The following is a 20,920-nucleotide window of genomic DNA, read 5'->3' as shown; positions in this document are numbered from 1 at the left end:
TTAAAGGCTTAATTCAATCTCCTCTGTGCGTAGGGAAAAGTGAAGTAATCCTAACTGCTGAAATGAGTCAAAAAATACTAAATGGTTTTAAGTAGCTCCCACACTTTGCAAAGTGGAACAAATAAGAGTCTAGCAGTCTTACTTTAAAAAAGAAAAGTGCATCATCATTTTTCTCCTCTTTGTAGTTTAATATCAGTTCTAAAGATATACCTGACACTAAAATAAATGGAGAAAACAGAGACTCCCCCAAAATAAAATTTTACTGAAATATTTTGCCCAAGTATGAAAAATGAAGGAAAAAATCCTAGCACTGTAAAGAGGTCTAATGTGCATTATAAACACAACAGCACCTACTTTAATGTCCAAGTATCACAAAACTGAGCCTCCAGGCTACAGTTTTAGTGCATGCTAACAGAAGTATGCACTGAGTAACAGAACTATGCAAGGGAGCTCCCATATTATTACAATTTCAGTGGAAAGGATGAAATTCTGTCTTCATGTAAGACATTAGGAGAGCTTCCTTACAAACTTCCAGTGCCCATGTCACAGAGCACAACTTTTCCCCACACTTAGCTTTACAGTTTCCTCTCACACCTATTCAATATAAGGAAGGACAATACCCTGGAAATTGAAAAGTAGTAGTTAAAAAAAAAATCCTTCACACAATACACCATCAACTCTACTCAGGATACTTTCACTCAAAACCAGCACTTCTTGTGTTTCTGTCTTCACAACTACAACCAAATTTGATGTAAAGCTTTGCATTACAATAATTCTACCAACCACACAAAAGCCTTTGTTCAGTTTGGTATTTCAGATGATGAAGAGAACAGAAAGAAGTTAAGACTGCAATGGTTAGCTTTGGTTTTGCTAAGTAGCAAAAATGATAAAGTTTTAAGCAATGGTATTTCAATGCCTTTTTGTGCTTTTAGTAAGGTCACTATACTTCGTACTTTGTTTTCTTATTACGTGCAGAACCATCAGGCCTTTGGTCAGTGTTAGCCACTGACCTTTTATACAAAGCACTAATTCTCAACTATAAGAATAACTCCAAAGGCATTGAGAATTGCCAGAAAGTTAAATAGCTTCACTGAAGAGTAGGCATTTGGGAGAGAAGACACCATCTTATAAGAAAGACAGACCTGAAAAAAAAAAAAAAGGTTAATTTGGTTCAAAACATTCAAAAAAGTTGCAGCTTTCCACACCATCTGGAAACTATGCTACAAAAGGAGTAAAACAAACATTAAGGATACCTTATAAGGAATCTCAGATCTGACTCCAGGATCATTCAAGAATGTTTCTTGTCTGAATACCACATCACTGGTCACTAACATATCAGGAAGCTGAAAGCTTGAAAAGCATCTTTTCCTTTTTTACTTGTATTTGCTAAGTCTACTTCAGTTATTTTAACAAATGAAGAGGGAGTTATGACTTTTATTTGACACTACTTGCACTGGCCCTTCCTCAGCAAGACTGAGAGAGTCTCCTACCACCTCTGCAGTCATTATCCATTATTCTGGACTTGTTTAAACCTGTCAGTCCACTAATTGGTGGAAGTTACACTGTCCAATGTAATTAATGTCACTTTTTCCTGATCCTCACTTAACCTTCCTTGGCCTACCTTGTAAGTCTGGGGGATTACCTATATACTTCCTGATGGCATCTGCAGCAGCAAACCAAGACTGTGCTGGGAGATTTTTCCACTGTCCACCAGCCGATTGAAGAGCTAGTCTATTTGACTCTAAATATCCCACACCTGCCAGACATCAGGATAGATACTTCCTGCAGTGGAATGGACAGATTCCTGTCAGTTGCCTGACACCAGGGTCAGACAACTGTAAACACCCCCTTCAGTATCTAACTTCAGTATTTTCCTGGTCCAACTTCCCCAATTAGTTTGCTGTAAGGTTGAACAAGTGCTGGAGCTGGCACATTGGATGCACTAAGGATATATGAGTGGAGGTACACAGAAAGGTGGGAGCAATTACTCACTAGATTATCTTAGCTGCAAAATGAAATCATGCCCTGCAATCCACCTGCATGCAAGCCCTCAGCCAAAATGAGGAGTTTACCTGCCATATTCCCCCACATTTCAGAAACTATCACACCTTTAAAGAAAAAAGAATAAAAAATTCTCACAACTCAACCTTCCTTTCTTTGTGTTACTGACTCCTTTTACAGATGGGCCTTTTGAATCTCAAAAAACAGCAGAGATCCCTGGGGAATGAGGAACAGAAAGATGCAGTGTCATTTACAGCACGGCCGGCTGCAGAGAAATAGGTCACTTGAGCGTGGCTGTGCAATCAATAGGATGTTCGCACTCAGGCAGCCGAGCCAGATGCTGTGGAGCACAGTGCCCAGGGAAAGCTAGCATCCTCAGGGGCAATTCCACAAGGGTCAGCAGTTTCTGGGAATATAAGGGATGATGTGTCAGGACTAACACACTTGTGAGCATATTTACATGAGTTATTCCCTGCTGCATGTTCTCCTCCTCCTCCCCAGCCAGCCACCTCTGGGCCTCTGCAGCTGATTTGCAGTGTCCCACAGGCCACATTTAGTGCCTCCTCAACTTACCCTAGACAGCAAGAAACTTCATGGAGGAGCCTAAGGCAGGAGCCAGAACCTTATTATACTTCAGTATACCTTCCCTCAGTGTTGGCAGGAATAAACTTCAGGACACTATACTTAGTATTATTCCAGAAAAGAAATGTCAAAACATAATGGCTTCCTCCTGAAGAAGTTTTATGGGGTGCAGCTGCCCAGATGCTGGTGGGGGCTGCCGGAAGGCCTGCATGAGGAGTGTCCAGGGCTGCTGGGCAATGGACACAGCTGGTTCCAGACAGCTCCAAGGCAGCCACAGCAGGGCTCAGCTGAGCCCTGCTGCCATGACGGCAGTGCCTCAGGGAAAGCATTTGTTCAGAAAGAGCAAAACACTCCCTGTGAGCAATGAATGAGAGTGTGAGAAACAGCCCTTCGCACCCAGAGGCAAGAGCAGGAGCAGAGGAGCAGGAGCTCTGAGCAGAGGCACCCTATAGGGCCCCAGAGAGACAAGGCTGGAGCAGGGCGACAGCACAAGGAAGGAGTGTGAGGAGGAGTCAACATGGACTGACACCACGGCCAAGTCTCTTCTGCCTGTAACAGTAGCTGGCAAGCAATCTCTCTGTCTTCATCTCAACTCCAGCTTTTCCCCTCCTATTTTCTCTCCTGTCTCACTGAGGGTTGGGAGCAGCAAGCAACTGAGTAGTCAGCCAAGGCTAACCCGTGGCAGAAGCCAGTAAGAAAGCTACTTTTTGAATCACAGTAAATACGCCTGAACGTGTTTTAAAGCTAATCACAACCACAATGAGACTGTTTCATAGTCAGTGTACAATTTTAAGACACATTTGGCCATCCAAGAGATTACTAACAACTACAACCAAGTCAGCACTTTTTCAGCCAAAGAACCACCAGCACAGGAAATGACAATTAGTTTAACTCTCTAACTATTAAACCACGGGCAAGTCGTATGACAAAAATAAGCATCCAAAGAGTACAGAAGACAGAGCAGTTGATATTGAACAAGTATAGTACTATGCCTCTTCCCCTTAACTAACTTGTCTACAACAAACAAGCTTTGCTTTCAACAATGGTAGATCATCACCTCTGGCTACAACCTCAAGTCATGCAATTTGGGTGGCTTTCAGGTATTCTTACCATGCATGAAACACATAGGTTCTTTAACAGGTATTAAATGCCTGGCTAAAATCTTAGCATAAATAATTTTGCAGTGTAAGAATCAGTATTTGATTGACATAACTTCTAGATATTATTTGGAGAATCTACAGGTGTTATTTTCCTACTAGCACTTCCCTCACCACCTCCCCCTAGGGCAGATGGAATGCCTCAGACTGCTTTTTACTACATACTTATTCTGTAAAACCCCTTAAAACAAATGCATTCTTCTCAAAATTATTTAAGTAATAACTGCTTCCTTTAATTAAAAATTTAAAAGCACAGAATTACTGCAACCACAAGTATATATTCAGTCATTTAAAGTGTAACATACAGGAGATCAGAACAACTGCTAACCTCCAAACCCAACACTACGATACACCCTCACATCTATCATTCTTCTCTTGCCAAACAGTTAAGACGTAAGTGTTCTGCACACATTAAAAGAGTGGATGCTCTATCCATAAAAGTGAGTTACCTGGAGGGAGGGGGGAAAAAAAGGCATTGTTTTTGAAGGGAAGTAAGTAGCTCCTGTTCACCATCACTCAAACACAGAATGTCATTTGACCTCATAGTGATCTGTGAAAGACAGCAGAGGCCATTCTAGCAGCCAGTCTTGCAGCTGGAACATTATATTTTTAAGTTTGGGTGAACAATCTTTAGAATGCACCACATACAAACACATTTATACACTTATAACTGGTAACCAATTTGAAATGTATGCTTCGACTAACTCACCATTTATTGCCTTGCCTAGTCTGTAAAGATAAACCTGCCTTTTCAATATACTTCGTGAGCTGTAACATCCCTGGCTGCAGATCTCTAATAGCAGACCAAGAAAACTTGTTACAGAAACGAAACCACCAGATTTCTGTCTCTTCCTCCACCTCAAAGGATGAAAACAAGTGTCATCAGCCCCATTCTCCCCACCCCAGCTGGGTTAGGAAGCCCGTGAAGCCCATGGGTACCCCAAGAAGGCAGTGCCCCACAGGCCTTAGAAGGTGTTGGGACCTTATTGCTGCTGACACTTTGTGACATCATTAAACAATCTTTCAGACCCATGTGTGTCATGCTGCCAGTGAGGCTCAAGTACAAGAATGTAGGGCAAATCACACTGCCAGGGCCCCAGGAGCAGAGGGGTGTAGGCTACTATTTTTAGTAGAGTCATTAAGGTTGGAAAAGACCACATCCTTCTGATGTCCAATACTACCAATAAGCCATACTGGACAGTGGAAAGAAGCTTGACTAATGGTGGCACAGCTTACTAGAAGTAATAAATATGTGTTATTTCATTTTAAAGAGCGCTTCTTTCACTTTCCACAGGCATCTGTTGGGACACACATGGCCTGACTGCACGCCTCAGAGGAACAACACATCTAGATGAACACTTTCATAGTCTTGAAAGAGTTATTAACCAAGTGTGCATTTCAAAGGCTGGTCTAGATAAATATGCAAAGGGATTAAAATGCTGTGTGCCCTTCACTGCAGTTAAATTCCTACAGCACATGGGTAACTGCTGTCTTTATAGAGGTACAAACTACGCTGCAAGGGTTTCATAAACAGTCACATGTACAAGAAGACTGAAAGACTTAAGTCAATCATACACATTTCAAAAACAGCAATTTAATTTTCAGGACAGGCACTGGGACTGTAAGGAGCTGAAATTATTTTGCATGGGCAGCAAACTTTGTTCTTAAATTTACTGATTAAACAAGAAGGACCTCTCTAAAAAAAAAAAATCTCAGTGGGATGCAAACAAGACAGCAAAATTTTCTTCAGAGAAGGCACTCCTATTGAACCAAAAAGCAAGTACCATTTGGAAATGAGAAGAAAGAATAAAATTGAAGGTCACAAATTAAATATGCTCCAGAAGTGTCCTTGCCTGTTACATTTTAAGATAACCAGAATTAAATTGCATCTATTACTAAAAAACCGGTAATTCCACTTGGTAAATAGAATAACTCAGTAAGCACCTAGCTTTGTAAGGGAATTGTATGATTTTCAATGATTTTCAAAAGTAAGACTTCTAAATACCCATGTCCACAGATAATTAAAGTACAACTAGCAAAATAGAAGGCTTTTCAGTGTAAAAAATACGGTTTACCAAGAATTATCAAGTCATTAACTATTATGCTCCCACACCAATCAGAATCTACAGCAAGTAGTTGCCATTGAAGTATTAAACATATCTTGACAGAAGAAAGGTTCCTTCAACTTAAGAAATAAGTGCTTAAACTCCTGCTTCCTAGTAGGACACTACTGTTGTACTACAAAATACTTTTCCCATTAACAGCTTCCTTAAAAAAAAAAATCTAACATGGCAGTAACAATAACACGGGATCTTAGTAGCTGTCATTCCTTCAATAAAATACCGGCATGGAGCTAATTAACTTCCACATCTTCAGATAGATTACAAACCTCACAAAACAGCTTCTCAACTGTTTCCCAGTAGGACAGATGAAGGAGGGCACTTCTGGGTTGGAAATTATAATGTACACATCATCTCTCAAGGTTAAACCTCTATCTACTTGCTTTCTAACTAACCACCACTTTCTGCTAGTTTATCTTACATCAAATGAGATCTTTTTTATACCAGTTTTGCTACCTTATACTTCTACTGCTGACAGAGAAACATAAACACTCAGGGTTAATAAAAGTTCAAAGGAGAAGAAGGGATGGGTGGAGGAACTAGAAGCAATACACAAAATGTGTTCTCGAGTCATAAAGACAATTCTGACAAACAAGCAAAGCAAAACATTAATCCAATAATTCACTGATCAGACTTGCTGATAAATTCAACACCGTACTAAGACACCTTATTTGATCCCAAACAAAAGGGAAAAAGCAATGTATAAAATGTCACAATTTAAAGTTTTCTGAAACAAGTGAAAAATGAACACCAACAACCTTTGCAACAGTCTGAAGATAGTTTCAGAGTACATGGTGATGTAACCTTTTAATATTCCTGTCCCAAACACAAATAATCAAGAACTGAAACACTCTAAATTCCTGCAGTTTCCATCAAATTAACTGAAATCTCCACACCTATTGTTCAGAATACCCACTATCTTTGTGAGCTGTAGCACAAAGATAATGTAACTCCATTCTTTTGCAGGAAACACTAAATAATTTTTAAAAATGCTTCAACAAGGCAAACGTGTTATACATAGAAATTCATAACTTAATCACAGTACAGAAAAAAAAGAACAATGTCTTCTTTCACCTTATAGGGATGAACATTAGCCTATTTGTAGCGATTCAGGCAGCTGCTGAGAATGTCTTAGCAGCTCTTGTATTTGCAAGAAAAACCCTGTCAGCCGAAAGCAAAACAATCTCGCCATTTAAATATGTCAGCTAACTGTATACATATTATACAGTCATCTTTTGCGAACCCAAAATTAAAACATAAATCCAAATTTCTAAGCGAGAAAAATTACTCCAACAGCACTACTTTGCACTTGCAATGGCAGAGCCAAACCACAGACCTCCACTTGTGATCAATTGCTTCAATAAATCAAAACATGACAAAATATTTGCAGAAGTCCTGCCAGAGCAAGACAGGTGATACAGTCGGTAGTATTTTCAAATCCTGAAAAGGATTTGAAAAGGGGATCCTAAAGAGCCGGTACCTTGCCTTACCTGCCCAAAAGCAATGCTCACACGGCTCTGCAGCCAATTCACCAGTTTGCCACTTTGACAGCCTTGACAGGGGAAGTCAGCCCATCGCTTGCACAGAGGTGTTGCCCGTGGAACAACCTAACTCCAAGCATTAACATTTCAACGCATCCCTGCCAGCCTGCAGGAACTAGGTTCTAATTAATCCACAGGCAGAAAAGTCGTGGATGAAAAAAAAAAAAAAAAACCAGGACTCGACCCATTTGTTGCGGTCTAAATTTAAAACGAAAAAGCATCAAGAGCAGCACGCTTGCAGCCTCTGCTTAACGGTGGTACGCTAACACAAACCGGGGACGGAAGAGAAAGCCCAAAACATAGAAACAGATTATGTAGGTTAAGCTCGGCTTTTGTCATCTGCTGCAAGGTCCAGCTAAGGAAACGCTGAGCCCCCGGCTGGGGCCGATTCGGCGCCAGCGGCACCGGGCCGGCCCCCGCGCCCCCTCCGGGCGCCACGTCCTCCTCCGGGCGCCGGGCGTGGGGAAGGGGCCGCGCCGCTTCCCGCGCGCGGGGGGACACAGCCGCTTCCTCCGGCGTTCCCCGGGGGACCCGGGAGGGAGCCGGGCCGGGCCGGGGGAGGGGAAGCGGCGCGGGCCCCTGTGCCTCCCCCCCGCCCCAGCCCCTTCCCTCCTTAGCGCTCCTTACCCGCCTTGTAGCCGCGCAAGCCGGGCTGGGGGTGCAGCCCGCCCCACATGGTGCCGCGCCGGGCCGGGCCGGGGGACCGCCGCTCTCCGGCGGGCAGGAGAGCGGCCCGGATGGGCGGCGGAGGCGGCCGCTCCGGCTGCCGCTGCCCGGGGAGCTCAGCGGGGCGCTGCCGCCGCGGCGGGGGCTGCCGCCCGCCCCAGGGGCACCGCGGCCATGCTGCCGGCGCTGCCGAGCGCGGTGGGACCTGGCCGCCCCCTCGCCGGAGACAAAACTTGCTCTATTGCGCTGCCGCCGCCGCCTCCTGCCTCTCCGGCGCTGGCAGCGGGGCGGGGACAGGGGCGGGAGCGCCGCAGATGCGGCGGCTGCTGCTCGGGGACGAACTGCTTACATAACCCGGCCCACGGGGCGAGCTGCAGCGAGGGGCTGCGGCGGGGGGCGAGCCCGCACGGGCCGCCCCGGGCCGGCCCATCCCGCCCAGCTCAGGCCCCGCCGGGCCGCGGAGGTGTGTTTGGAGTCGGGTTAGGTCACTTATTCGCCGCCCGCTCGCCCTGGGCTCGGGGAAGGGGCTGGTGGGCAGCGGCGTGTGCCCGTCCCCGGGGAAAGCACTGAACTGACAGCGCTTAGCGTGGTGTAAAGGTAATCGGTCAAGGAAAGTGAAACGCCTGACTTCAGAGTTGCGGCATGGAAACACCCAAGGCCAGTATGCGCAGACTTTAGTAAGTAGAGTTCATAATAAAATCACAATTTACCTCTACTTATTTTTGTTTTAGTAAGAAGACGATGTGGAAATAAAGAACAATCGTAACATCCATTTGAACGGTCAGTTCCACCAAAAGATCCACAGTAGCATCATAAAGTTTCAGCCACAGGACTGGGAACAAAATGCTCCTGTCAGCAATAATTCAAACCCAGTGAGAGGTGCATCCCTTCTCCACGCTGCTTTGAGTCTGCTCCAAATACTTCAAAAGATAATCCTGCAATAGTAGCCTTACTGTTACTGTTGCTTGCAACTGCAGCACAGCGGTCCCCATTATAAACTACTTTCTGAACTAGTGTACCCTGACTCAATCAGCAATCCATGTCATCAGACGAAAAGAGAAGGAGAAAACATTTGGATAGCTTCTAACTTCAGCATAGCCATACCAAGATTATAAAACACACACCCACCAAAAGAAGAAAAGCAATGCTTCAGACAGCATTGTAGATTATGATGGACATTATAGTTTAGGGAAGTGAGGTGAAACAGGATCAGTTCTGTGTTTGTGTGGAGACATTTGCAATCAATAAATAAAATTGTGTTCAAACATTTCCTGCTGACCCAATGCATTTTTAATTAGTAGCTGATGATCACAGAATAGCTTTTATCTATTCTGGAAGTTATATGTTTTATTTCAGCACGAGTCATGTTTTATTTATGCCTAGCTTGGTATTCATAATGTACTCAGTCAAAAAGAGGCCTCAGAAGTACTGGCATGAGCATATAGAAATGCTGCATGTTGTTATTTCATCCTCTTTCTTATCTGTGTAAAGCCCTTGCGCACTCACCGAAGACCTGACATGATGCATTCCTCACCAGCTTGTTTAACTTCAGAGTGTAACTGTCAGTGGGTGTTCTGTAGGTAGAGTTGTAGAAACACAGACTTCAAATGTTACCAAATACTGAATAAAAATCCCAAATAGTAAAACTGCAGGAGATCTTGTCAAAACCTTCAGACTGTTGCTAGAAGTCCTTGAATGGTAAAAGGTCAGAAGCATTTTCAAGAAGCCACAAATACTGCTTTACAGTAGAACACCAAAGCAGGAACTAAATTACTGTTGACAACACCTCAATGAAACATCCAGCCTTCAATCCTGAAGCCAACATCAATACTGAAGAATATTTGTGAGACAGATGCATGGTAGGTAAACATGAATTTTAGAAGGAAGCATAAAAGCTAAAGTGTCTTGCAAAACATTGAAGACAATGAAACACAAAAACAGCTTAGTTCAAGACCTCTTTAAAAGACTTGACTGCATGTAACATTTGTATACTATTTTGTTGGATTAGAGTGAGTACTTAGCATATTTGCAGGAGGATGCAGTGAGCTGTAAGGAAGCTGAATATTAAGAAGGGGAAGGTATCTAGCTGCAGGCAAGAAGAAAAATTACCTCATGACTGCTAAGCTTTGGAGTTTGTGGTGCTGTCCTGAAATGCAGCTGCAAGAATCCAGAGGCGTATCATCGCTGCAGAAAGCTGCATGCCTGGAAAAGGTGTGGTAACTGTTCTTCTGTCTTCTAATAAATGTCACTGCAGTGGTTTTATGTAATTTGTATTGCTGTTCATGGAAGCTTTACAGTTTCCTATGTATCTCCTGTCTAGTCATGAACAATACTACAGAAGGAAAAAAAAAAAAGATAAAAAGGCCAAAATGAGGGTGGGAGAACACAACCAGGTAGTCTGGCTGAATCCCCTCCGACCACAGGGCTGTGTCTTCCAAGGTGTCCCCACTGGGACATCTGTGCTTTGACAGTGCTACAGCTCAGAGCAGAAAGAAAAAAATAACTGTGCTTAAGTTTAAGCAGTCAGATAACAAAACCTGAGACACTTTCATTGTTATGATTGGATTTTAAGTTATTTTTATAGAAACTAAATGTAATTAGTAAAGCTTTTTCACTACAAATGACCACAGTGTATCTGTCTGGAAACCAGGCCAAACTGAAGCCAGTAGTTTAACTCTCTATATAAATGTTAGCTGGTTAATGCTTTATTCTCTATCCAGCAATGTTTTACATCTGCAGTCTGCTTCTGTATACAGTTCTAGACCTGGAGCAGTATTTGTTATAGACTTTCAAAAATCTCTTGAAAAAGTGTGATCACTGGTTTGGACCTCCTGCAAAAAAAAAAAAAAAGAGCTTGTGCAATTTAATGTTGCTGAAGCAATCCCCTATTTTCATGTGGATCTCAGCTTGGAAATGCAGTGGGCCCTGAAGACATCCCAAGTTGCTCTTCTTAACAACTCTCTGTTGTCCCACCTGCGAGGCCCAGCCGTGTGGAGGGGTGGGCAGTAGTGGCTCTGGTCCATTTCTCATGCCTTTGTCCCTCTGTGCCCAAGGGAGCGCACCGACACTAACGTGACTTGCATGAGCGTAGAAACATGGAGTCATTAAGGTTGGAAAAGACCTCTAAGACCATCGAGTTCAAGCTTGTCACCTCTTACATCTCCTGGGTTGATAAGAATTAGGAGTGTGACAATCTGTGTTCCAGTGCTGCCTCACTGCTGATACTCATGGAAAACAGCAGTTTGGTATGAAGGAAAACTCATGTAACCTTACATTTGAGTAAAACTGTAAGTGGAAACAGCCTGCATCCCCAGGTAATTATTGTGAAATGTGATGCTCCAGACTATGAATGGACTCGATTTCTTAGAGTCTGAAAAGCCTTCTCCCCACCTCTTTTTTTCTGACACAAACTCCACCTTCTTGGCAGAATGAACAAAGGAAAGTGACAATAGAAAGTAACAGCTTAAGCACTGGTACTTGGCAGATGCTGTCTCATTAAGGTCAGTTGGAGCATGTCTTATCCAAGGGTTTGTGATCTGTCTCCAGGTTCAGAAATCCCATCATTTTTTTCCCCCCTCTGTGAAAACATAATGCTCGAAGTGGAATTAAGCTGAAGCATAACCTGTGAAAACAGCATTTTCCTTTGATTAAAGCCAAAAATAATTTAAATGCTTATTCTACACACTTGCTTTCACATTTAATAAAATTAAAATATTACTAAAAAATCCCAAATGCTAATACCTAAACGTGGTTCTAAGAGAATGCAGACCATTTCCCCTATCGAATTAAGACATCAAGCATGTGTGCATTCTATCAAAAAACAACAGCGGTATTTCTGCAAGCACATCTACATTGTAAATTACTTTGAAATTAAAATCACAGATTTTCAGCTATTGAGTTGCTTCACTAAGTACAGCAATTCTTTCCCTCCGCCCACAACTGTTTCGGTTGAACACTGCGTCCTAACAAAGTCTTAGCAGCCTTTAAGAAGCCTTAGAGCAATTCCTCCTGTTTTCCAAAAAAATAACTATGTATGTTACAAAGCAAGATGTTAGACTCTATTGGCTGTCACTATAATTAAGAACAGATTAGCTTACCTATGGAACTGCACACCTGCTGGTAGGGGCATGCTGGCCTACAAAAGAGTGAAATGTTTTCCTCAAAGTACATGGAGTGCACTGCACAGCATTAACAATAAATTGTGTCACCTAATATCTGTGAAGTAGGCATCGTGAAATAACACGGTGTATACAATGTTCTTATTTTTGCTTTTTCTACAAGTGAATGGGAGTGCACGTTGCACAGGGGAGCACGAGTTGATACTGTTTGAGTCTGCTTTGCACTGCACTTTCACAAACAGCTTACACCATGGGAGAGAGTCAAACCAAACGGCTCGTTGTTACCATACCTATAAACATAGCTAATAAACCGTAGATATGGTTCTTACCAACTTCCTGAAATTGCAGATTCTTCTTATTATTCCAGCTTTCAGAGTCGTATTTTCACCTGAGAAATTATTTGTGTCGTTGCTAAAAGACCCTTTGGAGTCAGGAATTTTTCACCTTTTTTTCTCTCTGTGTGTCATATTAACTTAAAATAAGTCACAGAGAATTAAATCAACTTTGTGTTATCAACTCAGATAGTGCAGGAAGAACATATGTAGGAGTGGCATCCAGTGGTACCTAACCAGTAACTTATGAAGATAAACAGGAATTTCCCAGGTACATTTTTCTCAAGGCAAAATTTTTTGAGTTCTGCTATTCTGTCTTCCCTTTTCTCCATCCTCTCCTCTTCCCAAAAGCAGTAGAGAAGAAGAGGAAATATAAATGGTTTGGGAGGAGATGAACAGAATATGTAAAAACCTACAGGCCGGAGGCAGGTCTTTTCCCAGGCTTCCAGGGTTGGTTCCTATAAAGTTTAAGTGCCTGTACCAGAGCAGGGGAGAGCCTCTTCCCCTGTCCCCACCAGGACTCACTAACATATCCAGCTTCTTCTCAAGACATTATGCTTTCACAAAAAATATTTTTAAAAAATTGTTTCTCCTACTCTGTTGCACGACTTTTTCCCAGAATCTCCAGTTCTCTTGTTCTTGAGCCCACTTGAGTGACCTTCACTTTCTGTGAACACCCTGTCTGATTTTAGGAGCATCAATACTTTTTTGTATTTGCTTCTCTGTGCTAAAACACTAAAGCCCAGGAGGCCTCAGCAGTGCTGCAGTTCAGGTTTTTGATCCAACTGCCACTGACAATGTTCAAGTTTTTATAGCAGGCATTTTACTTCAAGGCAGACTTGTTTGACTCCGTGTTACACACAGACAAACGAGTGCACAAGGATAACGCATCCAAAACTGGATGATATCACTGCACAATAATTTGCAGGGTTTTCAAAGCTTCTTTATGTATGTTAAACTCCACCTCAAATGTGAGGTAACTGCTGTATTAGAAGCACTAAAACAGCATTTAGCCTGACCTGTTTAAACCTACCTGCTTTAAAGGTTAATAAAAAAGCACCCCCTTGTATGCAGTCACTGAAACAAAGGATCAGACCATGTAGTTCGGGTTCTGTTTTTTGGGTGGCCTTTTTCCACCTCAGTGTTGGAAGGAGTAAATCCTGTTTTCCTTTTGCAACAAGCATCCCTGATGAATTATATAACTTTGCAATAAATCAGAATTTTAAATTACAAGTAACTGTTACAGGAAGGCCAAACACACTACAGCGCAACGAGCCAGCAGTGCAACATTGTATGAATACTTGAAAATGGAAATTTCTTCCTAGTGGCCGTCATTATCTGCTTATAGCCTGAAATATGTTGTTTGTTTATTCCAAGTCAGAAATACAACCTATGAACATTACCAGTCAGAAAATTATCTGGTCTCTTGTGTTTGAGCCAAACCCAATATTGCTGCAAAGGGATGAAATTTCAGTAAAGTCAATGGAGTTATGCCAGTGCTTAGTTTAGTCAGCTCTGTACTGTCATATGCCCATACGTAAAAGTTGGATGGAAAAATTTATTTCATGCTGTAACTATAAATACTATAACTTAATGAATCTCCCTACTCCATTTTTTCTCCATTGACTTTTATTCTACAAATATCACTGACATGAATTCTACAATAATTCCTTACATACTGTATGCTAGAATAGTGTATCACTATTATAATACTTTTTTTTTCTCTCAGCAGTGAGAATTCCACAACTAAAATGACAAGGTATTCTATGCTGGTAGAATAATATCCAGTTTAATTGGGCACTTTTATACCAGCCAGCACAACCCCTGCAGATGTCTCAGAACCAGCCTGCTCCCTGTACAACGCTGAAGGACCAGCAGCCATCAGCCGTGGCACTGCTGGGAACTGCCCTGTGTGCAGGACAGGCAGCCTTAGAAAACACTCTGGTTTTGGTATGCCTGGCACTGTAAAGCATTATTTGCTTATGTCTTGTGCTTTGTATCCTTCTCACAGCAAACTAATAAATGTATAGAACACACATTTTTAGATAAACCCTTTTTACCCAAGAAGGTGGAAAATGACTGAAATGCACATATTGGGCTGTACTGATTTGTACTGACCACAGTGCCTGCCAGATTTGTTTTATGGGACCTCAGGGTTAGTATATGACATACATACAAACCACCACAGTATCCTTAGACTGTTTTGCTTTTGACTTAAAATTAACACGGACAAGAGTGCTTATTAAAAGTAACTTTGCAGCTCTGGCTTGGCTGTAAGATCATTCTACTTTTAACACATTACTTGAGTGACCAAATTGATCTGGGAGGCGTAAACATGTAACCTGATCTTTGGTCACTTAGAAAACAAGAAAAAAATCAAGCTCCTAAGTGAGCATGTAACTTTCAATACATATGAGTAAAAGAAGCATAGAAGTGTAAGTATTGCTGCTTGATTTCTTGGGGACAGTCCCACTCATTTAGGAATCCCATGGTTTAAGAAGTGCACATCATGTGGTGCACTGCTGTACCATTCTAATATTGTGAGTAAGAATATCTGGTTAAATGAATTAAAATGAAACTGAAGAATCACAGTTGCAATTTTCTGGTTAATGCAGGAGAGTATGACACAAATATGCTCTATATTTTGACCATTTAGTTCTTGGTGTTGCTATCTTCTGAGCCAAGCATCAGAAGGTCAACCCAGAACATGGGATTGTCTCCAGGGCTTCTGAAGGAAAAGTAATTGCCATCTGTTCACAAAGTAAGAAGCTTGAAAGACCCAAACAAAATGCATTAATAGGAAGAGATAAATAGCTTAACTAAAAATCTGGATCTGGCTGCATCCTTCCAAAACACCATTATGCACATGCTTCCGATATGAAAATTACAAAAAAAAATATACTGAAACAGGAGATGACAAGCAGTCAGGAAGCCAAAACAGAGAGCAACAAAAATGCAATAAGAAAGTGCAAGAGGCAGTCATACACATGACTCCCATCTGCACACTACCCCAGCAAATGCTCCATGAAACCAGTTCATTCATGGAAGCCATTGCTCAATGACACCATTGACAATATGTTGACTGAGCCTTTCGTGGTGTTGGCCCTGCTGGAACACATCTCCAGGAGTCACTGTAACAAGATCTTTACTTAGCACAGTCACTGCAGTTAACAGATAGAACAAGAAAAATAAGAAATCATAAGAAGACAGCTACAATGAAGTATCTTGAAATACATGCAAATACTACTTGTCTTTCACTTCCATGTTTGAAGATAATTGCAGCAATGATAAACTCTCAAAATTTGGATTAAAATAAAAGAAAACCATGCATTTTGCATTGTATTAAGGTAGAACTCAAGTGCTAATTTAAAAAATGATAAATTGAATCACATCTTCCCAAAACACATTTGCTGCATTTTTATGTTACTGTTTTCAGATGTTCCTGGTAGGCAGGAACGCATAACCTCTGAAAGCTGACTCTAACAGACCTCTAGAGTAAACTGAAATATCTAAAGCCCTAGAAGTACGTTGCAAACTCTAAAGGCTCTACAACATAACCATATGTACTCAGTGCTATATATCTTTGAGCTTATACATTCCAATTTAAGTAAACCAGTCTCCCTTGCACAGAGATAAGAAAACCAAGCTGTGTAAAACAAAAACTACCAACCATTCCACTCAAATCTATATTTAGCATTTGCTGTGTCATGCTTTAATTGCTGAAACTGCCTCTACAAAAGCATAAAAAAATCACCAGAAAAAAATGCCATTATGAGGCACATTGAATATTCAGAACAAAATTTCACCTTGAAAAATATACACATCAGTTCTGAAGCACAGAGAAGTTCTAAAATGTGGATGAATCATCAACATTTTGTTTCCATCAGGCACATGCTCCCAATGTAAAAATTACAAAGAACAAAAATATACCGAAACCCTCTTGGAGCTCACCATCATGAACAAAACAGAACAGAATTGGGAGTTCAAATTTTTATGAACAAAGAGGAAAAGAAAATGTTGGAAGATTAGCTCCTTCTTTAAAAAGAGCAGATAAGTTAGTAAATACAGTAACTTCCATTGAGCTAGCAAGTGAGCCAAGTTGTATAAGCAGATCCAGATATCTAGTTTGAGAGGCTGTGAATTGTTTCCTTATCTAATGGAGTCCCTTATTTTCCCCCACTGTTTTTTTAGCATAATTTTTCATATGACTTTCAAATATAATTTTACATTAAGTCTATATAGATACTCAAACTGGACCATATGGTAAAAGACTCTTTGCTAAAGGCTCATTTATTTAAAATATTAGTGAACTGTCACCAAGATGGATGGTTTTTGTAGAGACCTGATCAACCATATCTCCAGCTGCAAGGATTTCTCACAGAAATTCTTTTTGCTGTCCCAAACAGTGACTGCAAGATAGGGTTTTACAGCCCCTGAAACTCAGCCACATCAAACATTTCCACAGCATAGGCCTCAGGCTGCTGCATACTACAGATCCTCCCTTCCTGGTGGTGATTCCATACAGAATTCCATGCAGCACAATATGGACTTAGAAGTTCTGTGGTTGGATTTACCAGGAAAAAAGGGGCAGATACAAGAGTTACTAGTTCAGTGTTGGAGAGAACAAGGGCTCGAGGTCCTTGTGGCACTGGTCTGTGGGGAAGCTCTGCTTGATACATATGCAGGGCTTGCAAAGCCAGTTGCAAAGGCTTGAAAAGTAATTTCATAGAACGGTAGAATCACAGAATGGTTTGGGTTGGAAGGGACCTTAAAGATCACCTGGTTCCAACCCTCCTGCCATGGGCAAGGGACACTTTGCACTAGACTGGGTTGCTGAAAGCCCTGTCCAACCTGGCCTCAAACATTGCCAGGGATGGGGCACCCACCACGTCCTAATATCTAATCTAAAGCTACCCTCTGTCAGTTTAAAGCCATCACCTCTTGTCCTATAAATTTGACTGACTGGACCTCAGTAAAGACTAATGATTGTATGAAGGATGAATAAGCACATTAGGACCATAGAACAGAATGTCCAGTTAGTTGTACAACTTAAATCATACAGTTTACCATCCCAGCAGAGGACAGTTTTGAAGGATCAGGGTAAGGTTTTCCCAAGCCCTCATCCCCCATACGGTAAGCTCTTTGCAAAATCTGTCAGGGAGAGAGTTCTCACAAAGAACAAAAAGCCAGATTTCTGAATGTGCTCTTTCCCCACCCACACCCTTATCAGCTCTATTTTTAAATACAAAACCAGCTCCATAGAATTTCCTGAGATTTGACAGTTGGTCACACTGTTACAGATTAAACAGAAGAGAGGCAGACTTGGCTGGACTTACTGCTCGGCACAGCAAAGAGGGAGACCTGCCCCTGAGACATGTCATGGTGTCAGGAAGTAGCATTTGCTGGACGGCAAATGAGCATGATGCAGTCCTGCCCTGTTCAGGACACACAACACAAATCCTTTCATCATATTTCAGCTTTGATGCAGGCACTGCCAACAGCTTTAGCCCTGCTCAACTACTGCAAATGAGTAGGCAACTCATTTACTGGCTTGCTTGTATCTGCAGAATAGCTGGCAAGTGCATCATCAGTTATTCATGACAATCCGTGTGTGGGTGTGTGTTGAGGCTTTCAAAGAGACGGTGTAAAATATCTGTTCCTTCAGGCCTTCATGGTATACAGCCTCTCCGCAAAATGTCTCACTCTTATTCTGCCTTGCACTTTCAGACAGCGTTTCCAAACTCGTGGGAGTGAGTCCTGTTGTGGCCATTTCAAAGATGAGGAAAACTGAGCACACAGCAGCTCACTATGGAGTTGGGGAGGGAGTCCAGGGCTCTCCAGTTTTAATGTTTCCTTGTTAGACAGTGCTAAATGTGCTTGCCACCCATAGATTTGTTTATTCATAGCTCAATGAACTGAGGTTTTGATTAAAATTGATTTTGTTGCAACAGTGCTGTCACTATTATTAACCAGTTTCAATTCCTTAAAAATAAACAGGGAGAATCCAAGCAGTTCAGTTACCTCTATGCTGTGCATGGCTGTTAGAAAAAGTCTCAAAGAATAGATGAAATTAAAAATGAATGCACTTTTTAGAAAATTAGTGTTTTCTTAATGCAATTAAATACTATTGTCTGGAACCTTTTAATACTACCCAGATGGCTAGTAGAGAAAGAATGGTTATATTAGACAGAAGATTTTTATTAAGGACAGCTTTGGTTTTTCAAACAGCACAGGTTTTTCTGGCTGGCAGAGAATCAGCTTGCCTAGTGAAAACTGTTTTCCCTTGGAAAGAAGAGACTGGTATAGGATGTACCTAAGAAAAGACAATTCCTCTTGGCTGACCTAAGCAGAAGTATTGGCTTGGGTCTCTGAAAGGAGTTCTTTCATACTGCTGGTAAGTTGTTCAGCAGCTATACAGATGGACTGGTTTTTTGTTTGGGTTGTTTTTTGGGGTTGTTGGGGGGGGGGGGCGGGGCGCAGGGGGTAATTTGTGTTTGGTTTTGGTTTTTTTTTTCCCAAAAGGAAAAAAAAAAGGGAGTTGAAATTAGCAGCAAGCTCATAACAGATTTTGCAACCTTAGCAAATGGTAATGAAGAGAGTCATGGGAGATATAGTTAAGAAGGTGATTTTCCACATCTGCAGAATAGGAATGATGGAAATTAAGAAGACAATTGTGAAATAACATTAACTTCCAGACCAAAATTGAGGCACAGTTAGTTTTTCAGAAATAAGAAACAGGCTCCTGGTAGGAGGTCTGCATTTTTGTTTGCCTCTTGAAACAGCATGAAGCATTCTGTCAGTTCTCACTAAATAGCTACAGTCAAGTATAATGTTCTGGGTGCTACACAGAAACATATACATGTACCATGAAGTAGTAGGAATGTGACAGTATCAGGTTTTAGAGTTTTCATGTTCTCTTCAAAAACTCTTTAGTTCAGAAACTGTTCCAACTTTCTTTGATGCAAAAGTTTTAGGCAGAAAAATAAGTGGATTGGTAAGTCTTTTCTTGCTTGCTTTCATGAAATCTGGGCAGTCCGTAGAAAGAAAGGAGAAAAAGAGAAAAAGGGTGAGAAGAAAGCTCTGAAAACCTGAGGATTTGGAGAGAAAATGTCTTCATCTTGGAGAGGGTAGGAGGGAAGTTTGGAGAGTAACATTATACTAATTCCTCTTCGGAATAATTTATAAAATTGGATATGCAGATAATTCACATACATAGAACTGTAAGAGTAATTGGCCTGGAGACCACACAACCCAGCAGACTGCAGAGCCTCCAGAGGGCCCAGCTGTTCTTGTCCTTCAGGACACATCCTTGCTCAGTGCTTTGCAGCTTGCTTACAAGCTGAGGTCTTTTTTGTCACAGTAAACAAAGAGAAATTCAAACCAAGCAGCCAACCCTGCTCACTGTCTATACATAGGGATTTCTGAAAGAGATGAAAAACAATCCCAGCTAGTCTGAAAGCAAAAGGACATTGCTTAAAGACACTTATTTCCTTCCTTCAATTTGCATTGTCCTTACTCTTACTTGTATATGGATCATTGTTAAATGAAAGATAAAATAGAAAGCCAAAGAAAAAAATAATGGACATATTCCCTTCTGGGCATTAATAGAAACAATCAAGCAGCTATTTCAGTTACCTTTTTTGTGATCTGTCCTTGTTCCCGTTAGGAGGTCTTGCAATTCCATTTACATTGTCCCCCTCCATAGTGAAACAGTGTTCAAGCACAACTATGTATTTCCAAGTGGCAAGATAGCAACCACATGTTAACAATTTCCTTCTCAAGGCCAAGATGCTGCAAGTGAAAAATCATGCCTTGGCTTTCTGCCTGCTTCTGTCTGGCTTAATTAGCTGATCACACCAACAATCTCAGCTAAAATGATTCTCAGTAAAAGGGTAGGGGGGAGCTGTTTGAGCAGAACTGGGTGAAGCTTTACACTGAGCTACTACCCTAGCAAGATCCAAGAAGAAAGGATCAAGGGCTTTGGCTCAACGCCTTCCTTATCCAGACAGAATTTGAATTTTTGGAGACTGAAAGCAAGATTCTCAATAAAGCCTGATGCCTCCTAAAACTGCAAGAACTGCAGCTACACAAGTTCAGACATTGGTTTTGGGAGGGTTGTTCAGGTCACTGTAGAGAAAGAGAACCACTGTAAAATTGAGAGCAAATCTTTATCACAGTCTCCCAAAGTGCTTTGGATTTAGAATTAGTAGCAGTCAAAATTACGTTAAACAGGAAGAATCACAAGCATTTGCTCCATTGCCTTAGCTTTATTTTTTTTCCAGTGACCTAGTGTCATCAGCTCAGTCATAAAAGATGATATTTTCCCTACCTCTTTACTACACAGCATGTTAGCCCCACTTCTGTAGTATATTCACCAGCACAGAGAACTCATGTTTTTGTGCT

At 41.6% G+C, this 20,920-nt stretch overlaps 1 protein-coding gene across 2 annotated transcripts in view; it reads right to left on the bottom strand.

Moving 5' to 3' along the window:
* The window catches only part of CEP85L (centrosomal protein 85 like), a 139,708-nt gene that overhangs the window by 100,512 nt on the left and 18,276 nt on the right, over positions 1-20,920 (bottom strand). Inside the window, exon 1 of one of the 2 annotated variants that reach the window (XM_039568412.1) lies at positions 8,029-8,161. The exons of the other annotated variant lie outside the window; for it this stretch is intronic. Within the exon in view, the coding sequence (XP_039424346.1) occupies positions 8,029-8,077 (49 nt within the window). The 5' untranslated portion in view covers positions 8,078-8,161. Of the gene's footprint in view, positions 1-8,028; positions 8,162-20,920 lie in introns of those variants that run through there. 2 annotated transcript variants of the gene reach the window in all.

This window comes from Corvus cornix, chromosome 3 (assembly GCF_000738735.6).
Source record: "Corvus cornix cornix isolate S_Up_H32 chromosome 3, ASM73873v5, whole genome shotgun sequence".
Lineage (NCBI taxonomy): Eukaryota > Metazoa > Chordata > Aves > Passeriformes > Corvidae > Corvus > Corvus cornix.
This window is presented reverse-complemented; position numbering and strand designations above follow the sequence as displayed.